Raw genomic sequence first — 19,333 nt, 5'->3', positions numbered from 1 at the left:
GTCGATCCAAGGCTGGTTTTTGATGACAAGGGATGGTGCAGTGCATTGTGGTAGGTCTCTGATTGGCTGTATCAACCCCAACCGGCCCCACGAGCATACGCGTCATTGGCGAGCTAAGACTTTCTTGTTCTAGACACAGTTTAGCGGAAGGGAAGGGTTCAACCAAAAACAGTAACTGACGAAGAACTCAATCCATAATAGGCATGGCTCGGTAACTGTATTTCTACTGAATTAGCAGCCTACCTTACCTACAGGAGATGCTGCATACCGTACGGAGTATTGCGTACTGGTAAGAAACATGGGGACGGCAGATATTTCTTGGCTTTTGTTTTTAACTTTTTCCCTTTTGGGTATTATTCTCTTCGGCCACCCACCCACCACCTAGGCACTCTTAATCATAATCCTCAGCCTCATCTGGTGGCTATTTTGGTTATCCTTTTTGATCCTCTCCTTTCATCCGTCTCTTCATCTCCATTTTTCATCTTCTTGCCCTTCTACTACTACGCTCGTTAATATCCAGCTGCATTGGCTAGTTTAACCGTCGAATTATCCCTCCGGCCGCCACTTCATTTCATTCATCCCTCCGTTCCGAAACTTTGCGAACAGCGCAACGCGTATTATTTCAATAATAATAAAAAGGAGGGAAATGCAACAACCCTTCTTCTTCCTCTCCTCCGCCTAGTCTGTAATATTACTGCGACTCTTTGGAGCGATGCATTTGAGATAGACCAGAAAAAAGGGATAATAAAGGATTAAGACTACTAGATTTATACGGGAAGAAGGAAGTTTCCAGATGGGGATATGTATGGACGCACCCTCGCCTCTCTTTGCCTCGAAAGGCCGAGTCTATATTCCTGTACGGCAATGCATTTAGCTAACAACGATATCTTTGTATAGGGAGATATGCCGTCGTCTTGGATGCTGGTTCATCTGTGAGTTGCTTGCGTATAATATCCACTCTCCATTTTACTAACTCGTAAAATTTCAGGGGACTCGCGCACATGTCTACAGATGGCCCGATAGCGTCAGCGCACGAAAGTCGGCGTCCTCGAAACAGCTGGCGTCGCTGCCCGAACTCCTCACTAAGGATAAATGGACCAAGAAGATACATCCTGGTACGCAGCGGATTCTGAAAGTCGAGTCAATTCGCCGCTCAGGAACAACAGCTAACTGAAACTAATTAACAGGCATTTCAACATTCTCCAATAAACCCGAAACCGTCGGCCTCGAACACCTCAGGCCCCTCCTCGACCATGTCCAAGAAGTTATCCCCGAAGAAGAGATATCCGATACCCCAATCTTCCTCCTCGCAACCGCTGGCATGCGTCTACTTCCAAGCCAGAAGCAAAGAGCCATTCTCGATAATGTATGCGCCTATATCCGCAGTAGTACCGATTTCCTGATCCCCGATTGTAGGCAACATGTACAAGTTATCGAAGGCGACACAGAGGGGCTTTATGGGTGGATTGCAACAAACTATTTAATGGGTGGCTTTAACGATCGCCAGTCTCACAATCATGGAAAGGGCCATCATACGTACGGGTTTTTGGATATGGGTGGAGCCTCGGCGCAGATCGCGTTTGCCCCAAATGCGACGGAGGCGGAGAAGCATGCGAACGACCTAACGCTACTGCGCCTGCGGACCCTCAACGGCTTGCCTATGGAATACAAGGTGTTTGTCACGTCGTGGTTAGGCTTTGGTGCACGTGAAGCTAGGAGTCGATATGTGAAGGCGCTGTTGGAATCAACTGCCAATGACAAGAACAGAGCTCGACCGGATCCTTGTTTGCATTCCGGCCTCCGAACGACCCATGACGGAACCATTCTACCTCCCACCGGTCCCGTGTCCGGCATGGAGCCGTATCTTGTTGGAACGGGTAAATTCGAAGAGTGCTATCGTAATACATACCCGTTGCTGGAGAAGGATGCCCCCTGCCCCGATGAGCCGTGTCTTCTACATGGCGTCCACGTACCCGCAATTGATTTCGACGTCAACCATTTCATCGGCGTAAGTGAATACTGGCATACGACACATGAGATTTTCGAAATGGGCCATAAGGATAAATCGTACGACTTCACCACGTACCTCCAGCGCGTCCAAGAATTCTGCTCACAGCCGTGGGAGGCTATTGAGCAAGGCGTTAAGAGCAAGCAGTGGGGGAAAAAGGTCGATCAGGAAACCGCCTTTGCGGTTTGTTTCAAAGCTTCATGGCTAATAAGTATTTTACATGATGGGATCGGCATTCCCCGCGTTGACATTGAATCAGGAGGACACAATAGTACAGTGGAGTCGAACGTAAAGGGCTACCTAGACGCCTTCCAGGCTGTAAACAAGATCGACTCGACTGAAGTGAGCTGGACGCTCGGGAAAGCCGTGCTATACGCTTCGTCACAGGTGCCACCACTTCCCAACGGCCTCCCTGTGGGCTTCGGAAGCAACCCCCCAGCTGGAAGCAAGAATCGCATCCCAGACGATTTCCAGCGACCGGGAGCTCCATACCTTCTGCCTAGTCCGCCGTCACCATCCCCAACTCACAATGAGACTGCCTCCCAGCCGCATGCGTCTAGTGTCGCATCACCGCATTGGCACGACACGCTTTTTACTGGCCATTCTCCGCGGCGGGTCCCAGGTCTTTTCCTCTTCCTAATAATAGTTGTTATAGCAATCTTTTTCCTCTGCGGCCGCGAGCGCCGAACGCGACTCTACCGAAAGTATATCCGGCGAACAAGTCACGGTTCCTATCATCATCAGAATAACAATTACTACCGACGAGGCAACGGCTTCTCGTCAAAGATCTTCAATACGCTTCCCCGCATCTTCTCGTCCCCGTCCCTAAAACGCACCAATTCCTTCTCCGCCTCCTACGACGACCTTCTCGAAGCCGGCGCGCGCGATTTCGAGCCTAGCCCTAGCTCCTCTCCTACAGACGATGAGACCATGTCCATGTCCATGTCCATCCCTCCAATAATCCCCAACACCCCCTTCACCCCAACGTTCACAAACACCTACAACGACGATAATAATACAAACAACATCCTCGTCCGGACGAAATCGACTAATAGCATGTATCACCACCACCACCACCATAACAACAATCACAACGACCCCGGCACAACTAGCGGCATGGGCATCTCTCTCGGTAGTCCCCCGGGCCTCGATGCTACTACTACCATCAGTGCGCTAGGTAACATGGATCGTCATGGGTTAGCGGTGCGGACGGAGGGTCGAGATCGTCTCGCACCGTTGGCACTGGGGCCGACGACCAATGGCCGCCGGTCGAGGGCAACGAGTCCCGTGCGACATCATTAAAGGGGTAGATTGTTTTTTCGGATGATGATGATGATGATGACAATTGATGATTTGCGTTTATTTACTTTCTTTTTTTCGAGAGAAACCTCGGTTTCATGTTGCATTTGCTTCTCGTCTTTTCTTGAGCATTGTTTTAATACTCATAATGACACCGCGTTCCGTTGTGGGTTTTTTTTTGTCACTTCTATTCTTTTCTCTTTTTTTTTTTTTTCTTCCGCTTTAGAAGCTGTGTTATTTTGGTGTGACCAACCTTTTGGAGGAGAGGTCCCGTTATCCTTTTTTTCCCTCTGATTCGCTTCCTAAAATCACTGTAATACACATGTGCGACGTTGATTGTTGGGATTATAACACGGTCCCACCATCCTCATTTGCTTTGTACCTTTTTTTTTTTTTTTTTTTTTTTTTTTTTTTTTTTTTTTGGAGCGTGCATGTCCGGTTTTCCTAGCCACAGGTTTTTTTGACGGACGTGAATTTCGCATGTAACTATATATTTTCAGCAGGTGTTGTGCTACCTGTAGGCTCAGGGGCTACTGATCCGGACTGGACTTGATAGGAGTTAAATCCTCCGCTCACCCATCCAGTCAATCCGTCTTTGTCTTTTTCCTTTCCAAAGGCCCCTTCTTGAATTTCTTTTTCTTATTTATTCAAAACTCCACGTGTATACGTACACTGTTAGTTTTTGGCCCATTCTTAGCCCTTGTATTCATATAATATACATACATTCGTAAAATTTTCTTCTGCTTCTTCTAATCTGTATTATTGTATTCGCTGCGAACTCCCCGTCAATTGAACTTGGGACTTGAGCATATATGGGACGAATACGCCTGGGAAGAACTCACAACTGTTGTAATTAGTAGACCTATCTCTAAATGGAATGTATTACAGTAACATCTCATCTCCAAAATATCCAGGCGTATGGGTCCAAAAAGGATATACATCACGTGATAGGGATAGCACAAGCTCGGGGCCAGCCCCAAATTTCTAAAAAGGGAAATTTTGAACTTCGCGCGCCAGCTCTTCAGCATTAACTCCTCCAATTCAACCAAGACAGACCATTCTCAAACGATCGCAAACCTCCAACACCCACCCAATCCCCCTTCTGATAATCACACCTAGGGAAATACCGTCGCCTTACTCCCCCCCTCTTCTCCCCGAAAGCAGTTTTCAAATAAATATCCTATCTTATATTTCCAATAATGCGACTCACAGTAGAGTTGATCCAGAACTCCCTCTCCTACCTCAACCCTCTCAAAGAGCGAGAGCTCGATCTTCGAGGTGCGTATTGAAAAGAACAGATACTACTACTGCTGCACGTGTCACACACTTGGTAATGAGCTCAATTGATATCGTATTTGCTTCCTTTCTTTGGAATGGGGTGTATATATTAGGCCATAAAATTCCCGCTATTGAGAACATGGGTGCTGCGAAGGTAAGTGAGGTCAATCATGTCTACGGATGCGTAACAACGAAACCATGATGTTTCCCTCGATTGTTCAGTTCTTTTCTCTTCTGCATTCCGTCAAAAGTTGCATTTCCAATCTAATCTTAGGTGCAGGACCATGACGCCATCGATTTCACCGACAACGACATCTCCTCGATCTCCAATTTCCCTTTCTCCCCGCGCCTCCGAACCTTGCTTCTCGCCCGCAATCGTGTCTCGCAAATCCACCCGTCAATAGCATCGTCGATCCCAAATCTAACCACTCTAATCCTTACTGCGAATAACATCGCAGAGCTTGCGGATCTGGAGCCATTAAAGGTTTTGACGAAATTGACACATGTATCATTGTTGGAGAATCCTGTGACGAGGAAGGAGGTTAGTTGCCTTCTATACAATACCCTCTTATCTTGGTTGTGGTTGGTGGAAGGGAAAGAGATTCGTGTTGCTCCTGAGTCTTTGTTTCAGAGAGTCCTTGTATATGCCTGAATTCTGTTTATTATTTTTAGCTAATATCCACATCTTAAATTCCCGCGAGGAAAAAATATAGCACTACCGCCTCTGGGTAATCTTCTTATTACCCACAGTACGCTTCCTCGATTACCAAAGAGTCAAGGACGTAGAACGACACCGCGCCGCTGAGCTTTTCGGCACCCCTTCAAACCCCACACCACTCACCTCCAAGATCATGGGCATAAAATCCCGCACTTTTGACGTCTCAGCATCTACGTTCGGAACCACGACACGTGACGCATCGTCACAACAAGCCGGTGAAAGGCCAATTCGTGTTAAACTCACGGAGAAGGAACGGAAACGAGTGGAGAAAATGATCCGGGAAGCGAAGAGTTTACAGGAAATCACGAAATTGGAACGAGAGTTGAATGAGGGGAGGATACCCGGGGGTGCGCTGGGAGATGGCGATGACCAAGAAAAGGATAATGACACTGAGATGCAAATGTAATTTTTGGGACGACCCTTTTTAATGATACAACAAAATTTGACAACTGTGGGGTTTTCCCTGTTTCAACATGTCTTCATTTTTCATTTCCCCCCCACCCCCTCCTGTTCCAAAAGGAGGAATACAAAATATACTGAGCGTTTACGGAAAGATTAGGGGCTACGGCTTGCTTCAAGGTTGTCATCTCATCTGCATGCTACACAACACTTTCCTTCTATAGTCTCAATATCTTCGTTCTTATCAAATCGATAAAGGCAAGGGATATCATTTCTTACTTCTGGGATTGGGCGTGAGGTAGTGAGGCATTGTTTCATTATTTTGCTATTTACATCTTTTTTTCTATGGTTGCTCTTCTTTCGTGGTAACTTTCTCCAGGCCTCGACCCTCCTCTATTTCGGCAAATATGATCAGAACTCACAACATGAACCCCCGCCCACCCCCTCCAAAAGAAGAAAAAAAAAAAAAAAAAAAAAAAAAAAAAAAAAAAAGAAGGCTAAAAAATCACACCCATCAAACACAATATCAAGTATTTTCATATGATTTCCTCCAAAGAGGCGTGAAGGCCGCAGCCTAATATATCCCGAAGCAATCAACAAGCAAAACCAAGTCAACAAAACCCACTCACTTACTCACTACTACCCTCCTCTGCTGTCCTACATTCTATCCTCATCATTCCCATCCCCACCATCCTATACAAGCTTTGCTCCCACCCTCAGAATATGCATCCGTTACTCCTTGCCACCCTGTCAACCACCAAATTTCCCCTCCCTTCCCCCCTCCCAACCCTAACATACCAGCACATCATCCCCAGATGCTGAGCCTCCATCTCAATATCCTCGACGGGGCGGACAAGCTGTATAAACCCGCTCTGGTCTAGTTCATACAGCGCCTCCTTCAGCCACACGCGGCACGAGATCTCCTCGCCAAAGCGCTGGGAATAGGGGACGATAGGGATCGTGGGCAGGAGGGCATGGAAGTCCAGCTGGAGCAGCGGTTCTATGTTGGAGATTTTCAGGGCGCAGAGCGGGTTGTGTCTGTGTGTGAAGGAGGTTAGGAGGGTGGTTTTGTAGGCCCAGAGCTTGTCATTGGAAGGGTTTGGGTTTGTGAGTTCGAAGAGGGTGCCGGTGGGGTTTGTTGTTGGTGGTTCTCCTGCGTTGGCTTCTTGTGGACCTTCTATTGTAATTGTAGTGGTAGCTGTGCCTGTTGTTGACGGTGTCGTTTCTGCTGTTTCTGCGGTTGTTGCCGTCTGATAGCCAGCGGTGAGGAATAAGCCCCAGTGAAATCGGTACGTTTCGCCGCGGCCGAAGAGGAGGATGTAGAGGGAGTATGGTTCTAGAATGAGCGGGTCGGCGGGAGTGGTCATTCTCTTTTCTCCCCCCGTTATTTTTAAATTCCCTTTTTCGGTTCCCTCTTGTGGTTATCTTCTTTTTTCGGATGGTTATAGATGTGAAAAGAATAAATTTTATTTTAAAACCAAATGGCAATGAACGAAACGAAATGAACCAATGAATTGAATGAATTTGCTTTCCCTCTTATGGATTCAGACTCGTCCAACGTTGTTTTTTTTTTTTATAAAAAGAAGAAAAATAATAATAATAGAAAGAAAGAGAAAAAGAAAAAGCTATTCTTTGAAGCAAGAGAGAGAAAAAAGAAATTGGGGGAATTTGAGGATTTTGGGGCGGTCGTGCCGGAGATATTCAATAGTTCATCGACAACGGGTCCTTTGGAAAGATGAAGGGGAGAGGTTTACATCCATATTTCGATTTTTAATTTGTCCTTCTTTCCTGGGTTCTTCCGATTCATCATACACAAGAGGTACGGCGGGGGAAGATGTGATGCGGTAGGGGAGAGGAGAGGGGGAGGGGAGGAGAGGAGGGAGAGAGAGAGAGAGAGACAGAGCCGGATTCTTCCTCGCGCAAATGCCCAACGTCCAACATAGCGGGGTAACTTAACCCTCACGAGGTTTGGCGAAGAGAAATAGGCGCCCTTTTTATTCTTTATTAGGGGGGGAAAAGCGCCAATCGTAGATCGTTCGTCCCACAATTTGCGGCGGCTAACTCGCTACTCGGGAAAAATGAAAAGCAGTAATTTCTATACGTTTGGACATCAAGGTAATGGATACTTTGCTATTCTTAGAGGGCTTGGGAGGCAAAGGAAACGAACTAATGTTCAATCAGTCATCAAATCAAAGGATGCAAAGAGCAGGGAAGGTGTTTATGCATATATGTCTGCATGAAGTTATGCAATAATATTCATAGTTAGTGAACAATTTTATTTTGGGAATGGAGGGCGATGGCTGAGGGACATTGGTATCTGCTGAGATTGCTAAGTGTTTTAGTACAAATGCTATATCTAAATGACACAAGAAAACGTACAAACGTATGATATGATGATGATATGGCATGTGAAATATCCAAGATCGTGTACACTTTGATACTATATGAAGATTTGAAGAAATGAGAAAAGTTAACTTGGAATATGATAGAGAAGAGCGTGTGTAAGCTGTATATACATTATACCATCCAAAAAGCAAATCTCTCTTTAATAATAAGAATGGTGAAATACTGATAATACACAATCAAATGAACACTTCCAAATCCCCACATGGAGAAAACGGAATCATTCGCCGATTCTGAACAAAAAATAAAGGTAAGAGAACGTAAAAGAAAAACAAATCAATTGGTATTTGGTATCTCAAATCCACATTTTTTGCACGAAACCCCAATGACAATAGCCGTAAATAATAGTAATCACAGAAAATGCCAAAAGAATATCACGATGGGCAAAAGAAGCCAAAATGGAAACAATAAAAATATTATATATATCATATATATATATATATATATCAGTAAGATTCGTAATGCTGATAACCCCCCAGATGATTGTGATCATGGGGCGCAACGTAGTGGCTCTGGTACGGATGGTTCTCGTATGAAAAATCCGCAGTAGCCATAAGAGGGTTCACGATGCCCTGTGGCATCCGTTGGCGGGGCGGAGTGGTAGTTGGACCGCGCCCTCCACTTGCGTTGGGATTATGCGGGCCGGATTTCAGAAGTGATGACGAGAGTAATGATGGCGCGGACGAGCCTGGTGCTGTGGAAGCGGAAGCTTGCAGCTGTCGCGGGGAGGAGTTATTATGATTATTATTATGATTGTTGGCGTTGTTGTTATTGTTATTATTGTTATTATGACTCCATCCCCACTTCTCCATAAGTTCAGTGCGCAAGAAGGCCACCTGCCAACCCGTCTCTTTGATGATTTTGTCGATGATTTGTAGGACTTCTTCCTGTGCTTGTCGGTTTGTCAAGCATTCTGCGGCAATGGCAAGGCAGCGGAGGGAAACGCTGGCGACGCCTCTGTTATTGTTTTGAAGTAAGTGGACTGTTGTCGTAGATATATATATATTGGATCGATTAAAGTAAAGAATCCGAAGTGTAAGCGTACCTGTCTTTCACATGCGCCACGATTCCGCAAATATCATGCGCGTGGCTCTGCTGCATCGCCATCATATTCTCGCTGTACTCGGATTCCGTGGGGTGGATTTTCGCAAGCAGACAGCAGGCTGTGTGGTAAAACAGCCGACCTACGACGGCAGTGCGTTTAATAAGCCTGGAAAGGGAGGGAATAGTCAGTATAAAAAGACGTAATTCAACAGAATTGGCTAATGCACGCGAGTCGTAGACGGTTTTATAAACTAACCAAACCTCCGGGAACGACGACTTGGAGCTTGTCTGCCAAGGCTGTAAGTAACCAAGCGGCATCATTGAGCGCGGTACGCATCTCGCCCACTCGTCACACCACCCCCTATACGTATTCCATTCCTGGATCCGCTGGTTCAGTCGCAAATCATGCGCGGCTCGATCTGGGTCCTGGAAATGCGGAATCGTTGATCTAAAATTGGCGATTTTCGCACATATGTACACCATCCGATGGGTCCACAGCTCTTCATCGCCCGTGATAGCATTCTGCGACGCGGTCATGTTCATATCTATATCCCAGGTATCCGGATCCCAGGCCATTCTCCAGTTGAAATGGAGACAGCTCAATAACTCCATGCCAACATTAAGCCAGAAGCAAGCGCTTCCTATCCCAACACTTTTGGCATCCCAGCGGCACTCCTTAATGAGGGCCCGGGCGCCCGCGATATGGTTCATCCGCTGCATCGCCTTTTCACACATTATTTCGTAAACGTTAAGAATTACCGCTGTCGTGGCACATAAGACTGTATCGCGATTGGGGTTTTGCAAACAGGTAAGGAGATCACGCGTAGAAGTGTTGTAATAATACAGAGCCTTGTCTTCGCCGTATGATGGATTAACCAAAAACAGGTGCCGTGCGCCGCATGCCATAAACGCATTCAAAAGCATAGGTTCGTTAAGAGCATGGTATGGTAGGATATGAGAAAACTAGGTAGATATATTAGCGACGTCTTAATCAGCGTTGTGGTGGCGAATGACAGGGAGGGGGAGATGTTTACATGTTTTTTCGAGTCCATCGAGTCCATCCATAGCCCAACTTCCTCTACGAAAACTTGCATGAGTAGAACTTCCTCTGCACTCTCCAGACAGTGTTTGACATTTCCGGGAGGTCCTAGATTAGATTTCAGAGAATTGAATGGAGAATGTGTTAGAGGGTGGTTAGAAAATGTTGGGTTAGAGTGGTGGTCTGTTTGAGGGGTATGTTGGAAAATGGGCTCAGTCATTTCCGGTTGTTGCGACTCGGGATAGTTAGGAAGCAGAGGAGCAGCATGCGAAAGGCTCTGATGCGAAAGGGATGGTGCTCCCATGATATCAGGGAAATTGTAGGCGGACGGGTGAGGCACTGGTTTTCGAGAGGCAGAGGGGCCATCTTTCCTTAGGCGGGGATACCGCTCAAAACCCCCCCGATATTCCGAAGCAATCTCACGAGATTCGTCGTGAAAGTTAACCTGCCAGTCATGCGTGAATGGCGCTGCAAATGGTGGTGCTGCGACATGAGTGTCAATAAAGTTCAGTCGCACGCCACGCTTACACTGTCGGTCCGACTTTTGGCAGTTTTGACATCGAGGAAGCGTCTCATCGCATTTGAGATGTCGTTCTCTACACGTCAGACATCCCGTCCGTACACGTTTGGGTTTTTGCGTATTCATCTGGCCTGAGGCATTCGCAGCCCTTGTCGCAGCGTTACCCGGACCAGAACTCGTGCTGTCTCCACCGCAGACATTCTTCGGTTTTTGTTGCCGCGGTTGGGTATTGAAATTCGTAGCTGCTTTCGCAGCTATCCGGTAAGTGTCGCCATCTACAGGATAATCCCCCTCAGCCGCTGTAGCGGCAGGCGCAGCCAAGTTCAGAGGAATTTCGAATTCTGGTTGCGCGAGGACGTTTCCATCAACTGTTGATGCCATCGGATTGGTATATAACCAGACAATGAATCTGAATATTCCCAGGAAATGGTATCCGTTATAGTGCCTGGAGCGCGGCCGGGCGCTCTAAAACCCGTGCCTTTTCAAGACCTCATGTGGGCACTGTATCGGGGCAACTGAATATACCAGCAATAGGGGAGTGAGTATTGGCGGGTCCTGTTTTCTACAGCACTTAGGAATAGCAGGAATGGTCCAACGGGGAGGCGGCGTCGAGGTTTATCAGCCTTAAAAACTATCGATCCTCGTTAATGAGTCGTTATAGGAATTGCAACCGGGAAGGTGAGGTTAGGGCGGAGCGGAGAAGGTGCCGGCCCGCGGGACAGTCGCGAGAATGAGCGTAGGGGGGTTAGATCGAGAGAAGGCGAGGAATTGCAGCAATTATGTACCAATATTTACCTATCAAATGAATATCTGTTAGCACCTATGAGAAGTTTAGAAATATAAAAAACAAGGTGAAGTCATCAGCACCGGCACCGAGTCGGGTTCGTTGTACGTGGAAGAAAAGTAATTACTCGCCTAGATGGTAGGATAGCTGCTGCGGAGATGATACATGGAGCTATACATCAGAAGCTCATATATTCTGTAGGTTTGCGATTGTTGTTGTTTGGCCGGTCGGCTTGTTCGTTGTTGTAGGGGCTTAAATAAACGATAAACGGTGGGAGGTGGAGGGGTTGAGCGCTGTGATCGTCACCCGCCGCTGGGTTTGGGCGGAGCTGCAGGAACTGCAGGAACGAACGGAACAGCGATCTCTCCCTCCCCCCCTTGTCTGGCCGCGAGGCCACAATTAGTGCAATACTATTTTAGTGAAACAACTCAGCTGTTTAACTGCACGTGCCTTCCCTTAGTTACCTCATCACTTCTGCGGCCGCCGCTGTGGCAACCTAGTTACCTAGATCACATGCCCCACTATTTTATCCATACCGGAAAAGCTAAGGGTTAACTATAACTATTAAGTTACACGACCGGATTATGGTTGTTCCACCATTTCAATCAGCAACACATCTCTCTATATTCTCTCTATATATTAAAGAAAAACCAACTTTTCCGTGCAAAAAACGCTGTAATGTGACCTCACATGACGTCACATGCACCCCATCAAAAATCCATGAATATGTTATCTCAGCGGGCTCAGACCTCTGGCTCCGTTTGAACAGGTTGCAGACTAATCCGGCATGACACTAATCTACTTTTGATACAAGTCATGTGCTCAGAGCAATCCTCACCAGAGAGTCTGAGAAGAAATGATTTCATCTTCAATAAAGATTCCTGAGATTTATAAGGATTTTTCAGATTCTTTAACTTTGACTTTCTATTACTATATACTCACATATCTTTGAGATTTGAAAATCACCTTAGCTTATAGCTAAAGAGAAGAAGAATAGAAATATTTCTTTAATATTTCAAAAAAATCTATATTTAAGATAGATGTATACTCTTGAAAATGATTATATTTTTTAATCTCAGAATTTCTAAGAGCTTTTTTTTATATGAGAAATTGAATTAAAATTCCTGTGTTCAAAAACACACTAGTCAACTTTGAGATGATACTTCTATTCTAAGAACTTGAGATATGAATATAAAAATCAGATACATTGTAAGAACATTATTATTTTAAGGTTTCAAGATAATACAGAAATGATAAATCTATAAAGTTAAGTTGAAATTCTCTTTCATACTCAGAGTACTGAGTAAATTCTTTCTATATTACTAATAATCAGAAACTATTTCTTCTCAGACACTTTATAAGATATTATCACTTATATAATCTGATTTTACTATTTAAGTTAGCTTATTACTTATTTGAGATTAGCTCATAATATAATTATTAATTCAGTGTTAAAATAGTAATGAATAGATATCTAAAGAAGCATCTGAGCTTGCTAAGATAATAAATATATATTACTATCTCTAACACTTTATAGCATCTTCTATTACTTTCACTTCATACTTCTATCTTTATCTTATCACTCACTCTTATCATCTCTATCATCTCTATCACTTCTATTACTTCTATCATCTCTATCACTTTTATTATCTCTATTATCTTTATTATCACTATCTCTATCATCTCACAGCTCTCTCTATTACTTTCACTTCATATCTTTACTCTATCTTTATCTTATTACTTACTCTCTTACTATCTCTATTATCTCTATTATCTCTACACTTCTTTCACTCTGACTCTCTCTTATCATCTCTTATTATCTCTTATCATCTCTATCATCTCTATTATTTCTATTATTATCACTGTCTCTATTATCTTATAGTACTTTCTATCACTTTCACTTTCTATCTTTACTCTCATCTTATTATTCTACTTCTCTCTTATTATCTCTATTATCTCTCTTATTTCTATTATCTCTATTATCTCTCTCTATTATCTTTTTCACTCTCTAGTCTCTCTATTATTATTATTATCTCTACTACTCTATAGTCTCTTCTATTACTTTTACTATCTTTACTTCTCTCTTACTATCTCTATTACATTTTAATCTCTATATTTATAGTATATACTGTTAAATACTCTATAATAAAATCTCATATAATATTATATATATTTCTTTAAATTTATGAATAAGATTGAATAGCTGACTCTGTAGTCTGTACAGCTCTGATTAATCTGATAATAATAATAGAGATAATACAGAGTGAAAAAGAGTAGTAAAAGAAGTAAAGATAATAATAATAATAGAGAGAATAGAGAGTGAAAGAGATGAAAAGAGTGATAATAGTAAATAAAGATAGAGAATGAAAGTGATAAAGAGAGTTATAAGACAGTAGAAATAATAATAATAATAATAAAAAGAGTAGAAGTGAAAGAAGTAATAAGAAAGTAGAAATAGATAGTGAAACTAATAAAGAGAGCTATAAGATAATAGATACAGTGATAATAATAGTAGAGAAAATAAAGAGTGAAAGAAGTGAAAGAGATAATTTAAAGAGAGAATGAAAATGATAGAAGAGCTGTGAAATAATAGAGATAGTAATAATAATAAAGAGAGTAGAGAATAAGAGATGAAAGAGATAGAAGAAGTAATAAAGATAATACAGAGTAATACAGAGTAAAAGAGAGTAATAGAAAAAGAGAGTAGAAGTAATAAAGATAATAATAATAATAGAGAGAGTAAAGAGTGAAAAGAGTAAAAGAGATAAAAGAGATAATAAAAGATAATAAAAGAGAGATAGAGAATAATCTCAGAGAAGAGTGAAAGAAATAGAGAGACTACAGAGTAATAGAGATGATAATAATAATAGAGAAAGTGAAGAGTAAGAAATAAAAGAAGTAGAAGAGATAATAGAGATAATACAGAGTAATACAGAGTAAAAGAGAATAATAGAGAGAGAGAGTAATAGAGATAATAGAGATAATAATAATAATAGAGAGAGTGAAGAGTAAGAGGTGAAAGTAATAGAGAAGAAATAGAAAGTAATTGAAAAAGAGAGTAAAAGTGATAGAGAGAGCTGTACAAGTAGAAAAGTAAGTATAAGTAAGTATTTAATACTTGTTATTATTAATATTATTATTATTCTGTTAATAATTACTATACATACTCTAATCATGTACTATCTCAACTCTATTTAGTATAACTCGCGTAGATAAATTACATATAATATAACAATATTATTCTTTAAAAGATTATAAAACTCTTATTAAACTAATAAAAACTACTGAAATAATATACTAATTATATCTTCATATATTATTACATGTGTCTAAATGTCTTTTATAATTAATAAAACTTATAATAAATCTAAGATCAGGTGAAAAGTCTGACTTAATAAAAGAATATATATCTTTAAGATGAAGAAATAAGAAAATATCAGAGTAGTAAATATAAGATTATAAATTACTATTAATATTAATAATAAATCAGAAGATAGTTCTTAGAGTATCTCTCTATGTATTAAAGAAAAATCAACTTTTTCATGTAAAAATCACTGTAATATGAACTTATATAACATTATATACATCTTATTAAAAATTTATAAATATGTAGTAATATCTGTTAATTGCATTACTCTATCTACTCTCTATTATTATTATTATCTCTAATACTCTGTAGCATTCTCTATTACTTTCACTTTATATCTTTATCTTCATCTTATTACTCACTTTTATTATCTCTATTACTTCTATTATCTTTATTACTTCTATTATCTCTATTACTTCTATTATCTCTATTATTTTTATTATCACTGTCTCTATCATCTCACAGCTCTCTCTATCACTTTCACTTCATATCTCTACTCTACTCTTATCTTATTACTTACTCTCTTATTATCTCTATTATCTCTATTATTTTTACACTTCTTTCACTTTAACTCTCTTTTATTATATCTTATCACTTCTTATTATCTCTATTACTTTCACTCTCTATCTTTACTCTTATTTTATTATTCTATCTCTCTCTTATCATCTCTATTATCTCTTTCATTTCTATTATCTCTATTATCTCTCTCTATCATCTTTTTCACTCTCTAGTCTCTCTATTATATCAAGCAATGAACCGCTTCACCACGAACTCACTCGATTTTTCAAATAAGAACCCGCTGATAGATTCATCGAAAAGCCCTCGATCATACAAGCATTTTGACCCCATCGCCGACCGCATACCCCGTGTGGTGATGGAGTTATCCAGCCAAATGTGAACCAGACATCGTTTGAAACTCCTGTGTGGGATTATCCCTCATTCTCCCCTACCACACCACAACCCCGGGCCAAATTGCCATACAAATTGTAAGGTGAAGAGACCTAGTCATATACACCAATCTTCTCAATTTTGAAAGATCCCCAATCTAGACTGACCGTGTGACCGTGTCTGAGACCAGAATCAGATTTTTTGATAGTCTCATTATCAATTTGACTGATCTCATTACACAGTTTTAACATTAGATAGTAGTTTCATACTGTCTCAGTGAGACTTACTGTCTACTCTTATCACATTTTCCAAATAAGACCATGATTTTCACTTCTCAATTTAAATTATTTTTATTGCTTTAAATGACTTTAAATCTCATTTGAGTGTTATCAAAAAGTGTTACTTTTTAAAAAATTAAAAATAGTCTAAAAAAAACCTTAAAATGTCTAAAAATAGTAACTTTATGTCAAGAATGAGACTAAATGAGATCAAATGAAATCACTTTCTCATTTTTTTCAAGTCATGATTTCATTTTAAGATCTGATATATAGTCACTTTACATGTTTTTTTGATAGCCAGTCCCAGCGGGATTCACATCAAGAAATATATGAGATCAGATCAAATGAGATCAAACGTGAAATTCATGATCTCAGCAGCCAGTCTATCTCAATCTGTAGTTATGAAGATATCTGAGAAGTGACCTCCGCGAAAACCCTGTTCATCTTTGATGTTTTAAAACATCAATGCTAAGTCTCACCTTCATACCGCCCTTTCTAATCTGACTCATTCTCAGCAGAAAAATACAAAAAGATATCTTGATAATAATATCAAGTATATAATCAACAGTCACTTCTGAAGTGCAATCTCTGCAGTCTGTCTTCAGTGTATCTAGACATCAATATCAAGTCTCACTCTCATATCACCTCTCTCAATCTAGCTCATCTCTGACAGAAAAGTATAAAAAGATATCTCAGCAACTGTACTTGATACATAATCAGCAGATATAACAACTATAAAATCAGTATATCTCAAGATCTGACTGAGTCTTTGATTTCTGTACAGTGAGATATATTAAATCTAGTTTTAATATCTCAATATTCAATAGATTCTGTAAGAGATTGAGAACAGCAATACTAGATTTCTATTAAATTTGAGAAATTAACTCTATATTGATATAATCATTGACAAAGTCTTCTATTTTAAGATATAAATAATCAGTTTCTCTATATTCTGCTGACAATATTTACATTATTATATAGAAACAGACTTATATTCTCTATAATATCAAGACTCTGAAGAGAGAAAGTCTTGATAGAGAGTATACAGTAGTGTATATTTTAGCAGTTTCTATCTCATTCTTCTGCAGTAGTTAATACAAAAAAAAAAGATTTTAAAAATAGTTTTTTACTTCTCTTGAAAAAGTAAGATGTTTTTCTCTGAGTTTTATACAATATTCTTACAAAGAATTAAAAACAGAGTTATTTTCTGTTATAATTTCATATTCTTTTAAGTAAGAATTACTTTTTCAGTGACTGAAGAGCTTTCATTAATACTTAATTCTTTTTTACACTGTTTATTAACTGATTTGAGTTGCACACTTGTTATGTGAGAAGAATTGAATAATTTAGAATAAAATTGAATAGTTTTAATCAATTTCTCTGTAAAAAATTGATTTATTTTTTGTCAGTTTTTCTCTTAAAAACTGTCATATCATCTGATTTATTATTAATTGATATCATACTTTTTCTCACTATATTTCAAGAAAGAGATTATAAAGATTTTATTAATTTATCTTAAAAATCAATTTTAGTTTATTAAATTCTCTTCAAAAATCTAATCTAGTTACTGAACTAGTGTGAAAAAAATCAGGTGTTTTATACATAAAAGTCTGTTATTCTTCTTTTGAAATAGTCTGATCAACTTTTCAATTGAAAACAGACTTAGAAACCTCTTAATTAAAACAGTCTGACTAACTTTTCAATTCAAAAGAGTTTAATAAATATCTCAATTGAATTAGTCTGATCAAGTTTTCATTGAGTAAGAATAATGAGTTTGAAAGTACACTCAGTTAATGTGAAAAAGAATGCTTTCTCAAATACTATTTCTAAGATTGAAATTCTAAAGAGAAGAAAGAAAGAAGAAATAGAGAAATAACAAGTTCTTGAAATACAGAAACTTGAAAAAGTAAGTAAAATTTGTGAAAAGCAGTGTCTGAGTGAGATGAATGAAGAAGTTCTGTTAATTCTTCATACTCAGACTAGACAACTACAGAAAGTGATCAAGTTCAAACTTAGAATTTCAAACACAGTTCAAAAAACTTTGAAAATTTCTAATATAATCACTGACTCTTCAGTTTACTCTTCTTTCTTTTCTACTTCTTCTTCTTCTTCTTCTTTAAATTAGAAGAAAATATATGCTCAAGCAGCTGAATCTGCTGTCTCTAAACCTGCTATCTCTAAATCTGCTATCTCAAAACCTGCTCAAAATTCTGAGAAAACTGAGAAGAATACTGCTCATACTTCTATTGATAGAAGAGTGAAGAAAAAAATGTAAAAAGAGAAAAATCTTCAAATCTTCAGAAATAGAAGACTTATTCTCAAAGTCTCAAATCAGAACATATTGCAGAGAAATAAGCTAAACTCAAACCTCATTTTCAGAATTAGAAATGAAATTAATCAGCAGTTCTTTTCTCAGTTAATGACTGATATTAAAGTTTAAAAACCAGTTATAGCTTCAATTGAGTTATTCTTCTTTGAAAACTTCATCATTCTGATCATAATGCCTGAATTCAGTGCAGAATTTCTTATTCAGAATGAGAATCTCTGAAAGTCAGTAGTAGAATCTCTGTTAAACACAACAATTCTATCTAAGAGAGATGAAAAGTGAGATAAATTCATTCTTTATAATATTTCAGTTGAAATCTTTGACTGTGAGAAAGAAATGCTTCTTCTCAAAAATGAATTGAAAGAATACAAGTCTATTCAACTGAGAAAAGAGTCTGTATGACTTAATTCAATTGAGTTCAGACAGAGTAGAAGAAATGCCTCTGTTCTAGTATATATAAAGACACTTCAACAATCAAGAATCTCTGAAGTAAGAGTAGCAGATTTGAAAATGAGAGTTCATGAATACAAAGACTCAAGAATAAATCTCAAAGCTCAAACACAGTGTTCAAAATGTCAAAGATATGAACACTTTGCAATCTCTTATTTCAGAGACTTAAAATATACATTCTGTGCTAGAGATCACAAAACTAGTAAGCATAAATGTGAAACATGCTTAAAAAGAGATGAAATATGTCAACATACTCTACTTAAGTGCTTCAATTGCAAAGAAAAACATGCATCTAGCTCAAAAGAATGTGTATTTACTTCAAGAACTCAGAAGAACTGAAGAAAAGATGAAGCTTAAAGTGAATCTAAAACTGAAGAGAAAAGTCAAGCTAGTAAATCTATAACTGCAAGCTCAAAAAGAAGAAATTCTCAACTATCTAGATCTTCAAACTTCAACTCTTCAGCTAAGTGTAAATAGAATTTAAATTCTTAAACTTCTGTTAAGATTAGAGAATTGAGAAATGACTCTGATG

The 19,333-nt window shown here is 39.7% G+C and overlaps 4 protein-coding genes across 4 annotated transcripts; 2 read left to right on the top strand and 2 right to left on the bottom strand.

Annotated features, from left to right (window-relative positions):
* The first annotated feature begins 272 nt into the window (after positions 1–272).
* BDCG_04097 (nucleoside diphosphatase) lies at positions 273–3,698 on the top strand. Its single transcript, XM_045419770.1, has 4 exons — positions 273–803; positions 898–932; positions 989–1,115; positions 1,188–3,698. The coding sequence occupies exons 1-4, from the start codon at positions 794–796 to the stop codon at positions 3,308–3,310; spliced, it is 2,295 nt and encodes a 764-aa protein (XP_045275999.1). The 5' UTR covers positions 273–793; the 3' UTR covers positions 3,311–3,698.
* A 613-nt stretch (positions 3,699–4,311) lies between these two features.
* BDCG_04096 (U2 small nuclear ribonucleoprotein A') lies at positions 4,312–7,258 on the top strand. Its single transcript, XM_045419769.1, has 4 exons — positions 4,312–4,585; positions 4,699–4,739; positions 4,866–5,126; positions 5,299–7,258. Exons 1-4 carry the CDS (start codon positions 4,507–4,509, stop codon positions 5,707–5,709), a joined length of 792 nt encoding a protein of 263 aa, XP_045275998.1. The 5' UTR covers positions 4,312–4,506; the 3' UTR covers positions 5,710–7,258.
* On the bottom strand, positions 6,332–7,069 carry BDCG_04095 (uncharacterized protein; the record flags this gene model as incomplete). Its single annotated transcript, XM_045419768.1, has 2 exons — positions 6,332–6,395; positions 6,501–7,069. The coding sequence occupies 2 exons, from the start codon at positions 7,067–7,069 to the stop codon at positions 6,332–6,334; spliced, it is 633 nt and encodes a 210-aa protein (XP_045275997.1).
* A 716-nt stretch (positions 7,259–7,974) lies between the features above and the next one.
* BDCG_04094 (C6 zinc finger domain-containing protein) lies at positions 7,975–11,975 on the bottom strand. Its single transcript, XM_045419767.1, has 5 exons — positions 11,624–11,975; positions 10,184–11,503; positions 9,406–10,112; positions 9,151–9,315; positions 7,975–9,062 (listed from the first exon to the last, which is right to left on the bottom strand). The coding sequence occupies exons 2-5, from the start codon at positions 11,087–11,089 to the stop codon at positions 8,552–8,554; spliced, it is 2,289 nt and encodes a 762-aa protein (XP_045275996.1). The 5' UTR covers positions 11,090–11,503; positions 11,624–11,975; the 3' UTR covers positions 7,975–8,551.
* Between the last annotated feature and the right edge of the window lie 7,358 nt (positions 11,976–19,333).

The sequence above is a fragment of the Blastomyces dermatitidis genome (genome assembly GCF_000003525.1).
Source record: "Blastomyces dermatitidis ER-3 genomic scaffold supercont1.4, whole genome shotgun sequence".
In the NCBI taxonomy this organism is placed as follows: domain Eukaryota; kingdom Fungi; phylum Ascomycota; class Eurotiomycetes; order Onygenales; family Ajellomycetaceae; genus Blastomyces; species Blastomyces dermatitidis.
The sequence above is the reverse complement of the archived record's forward strand: the minus strand, read 5'-3'. Positions and strand labels throughout refer to the sequence as shown.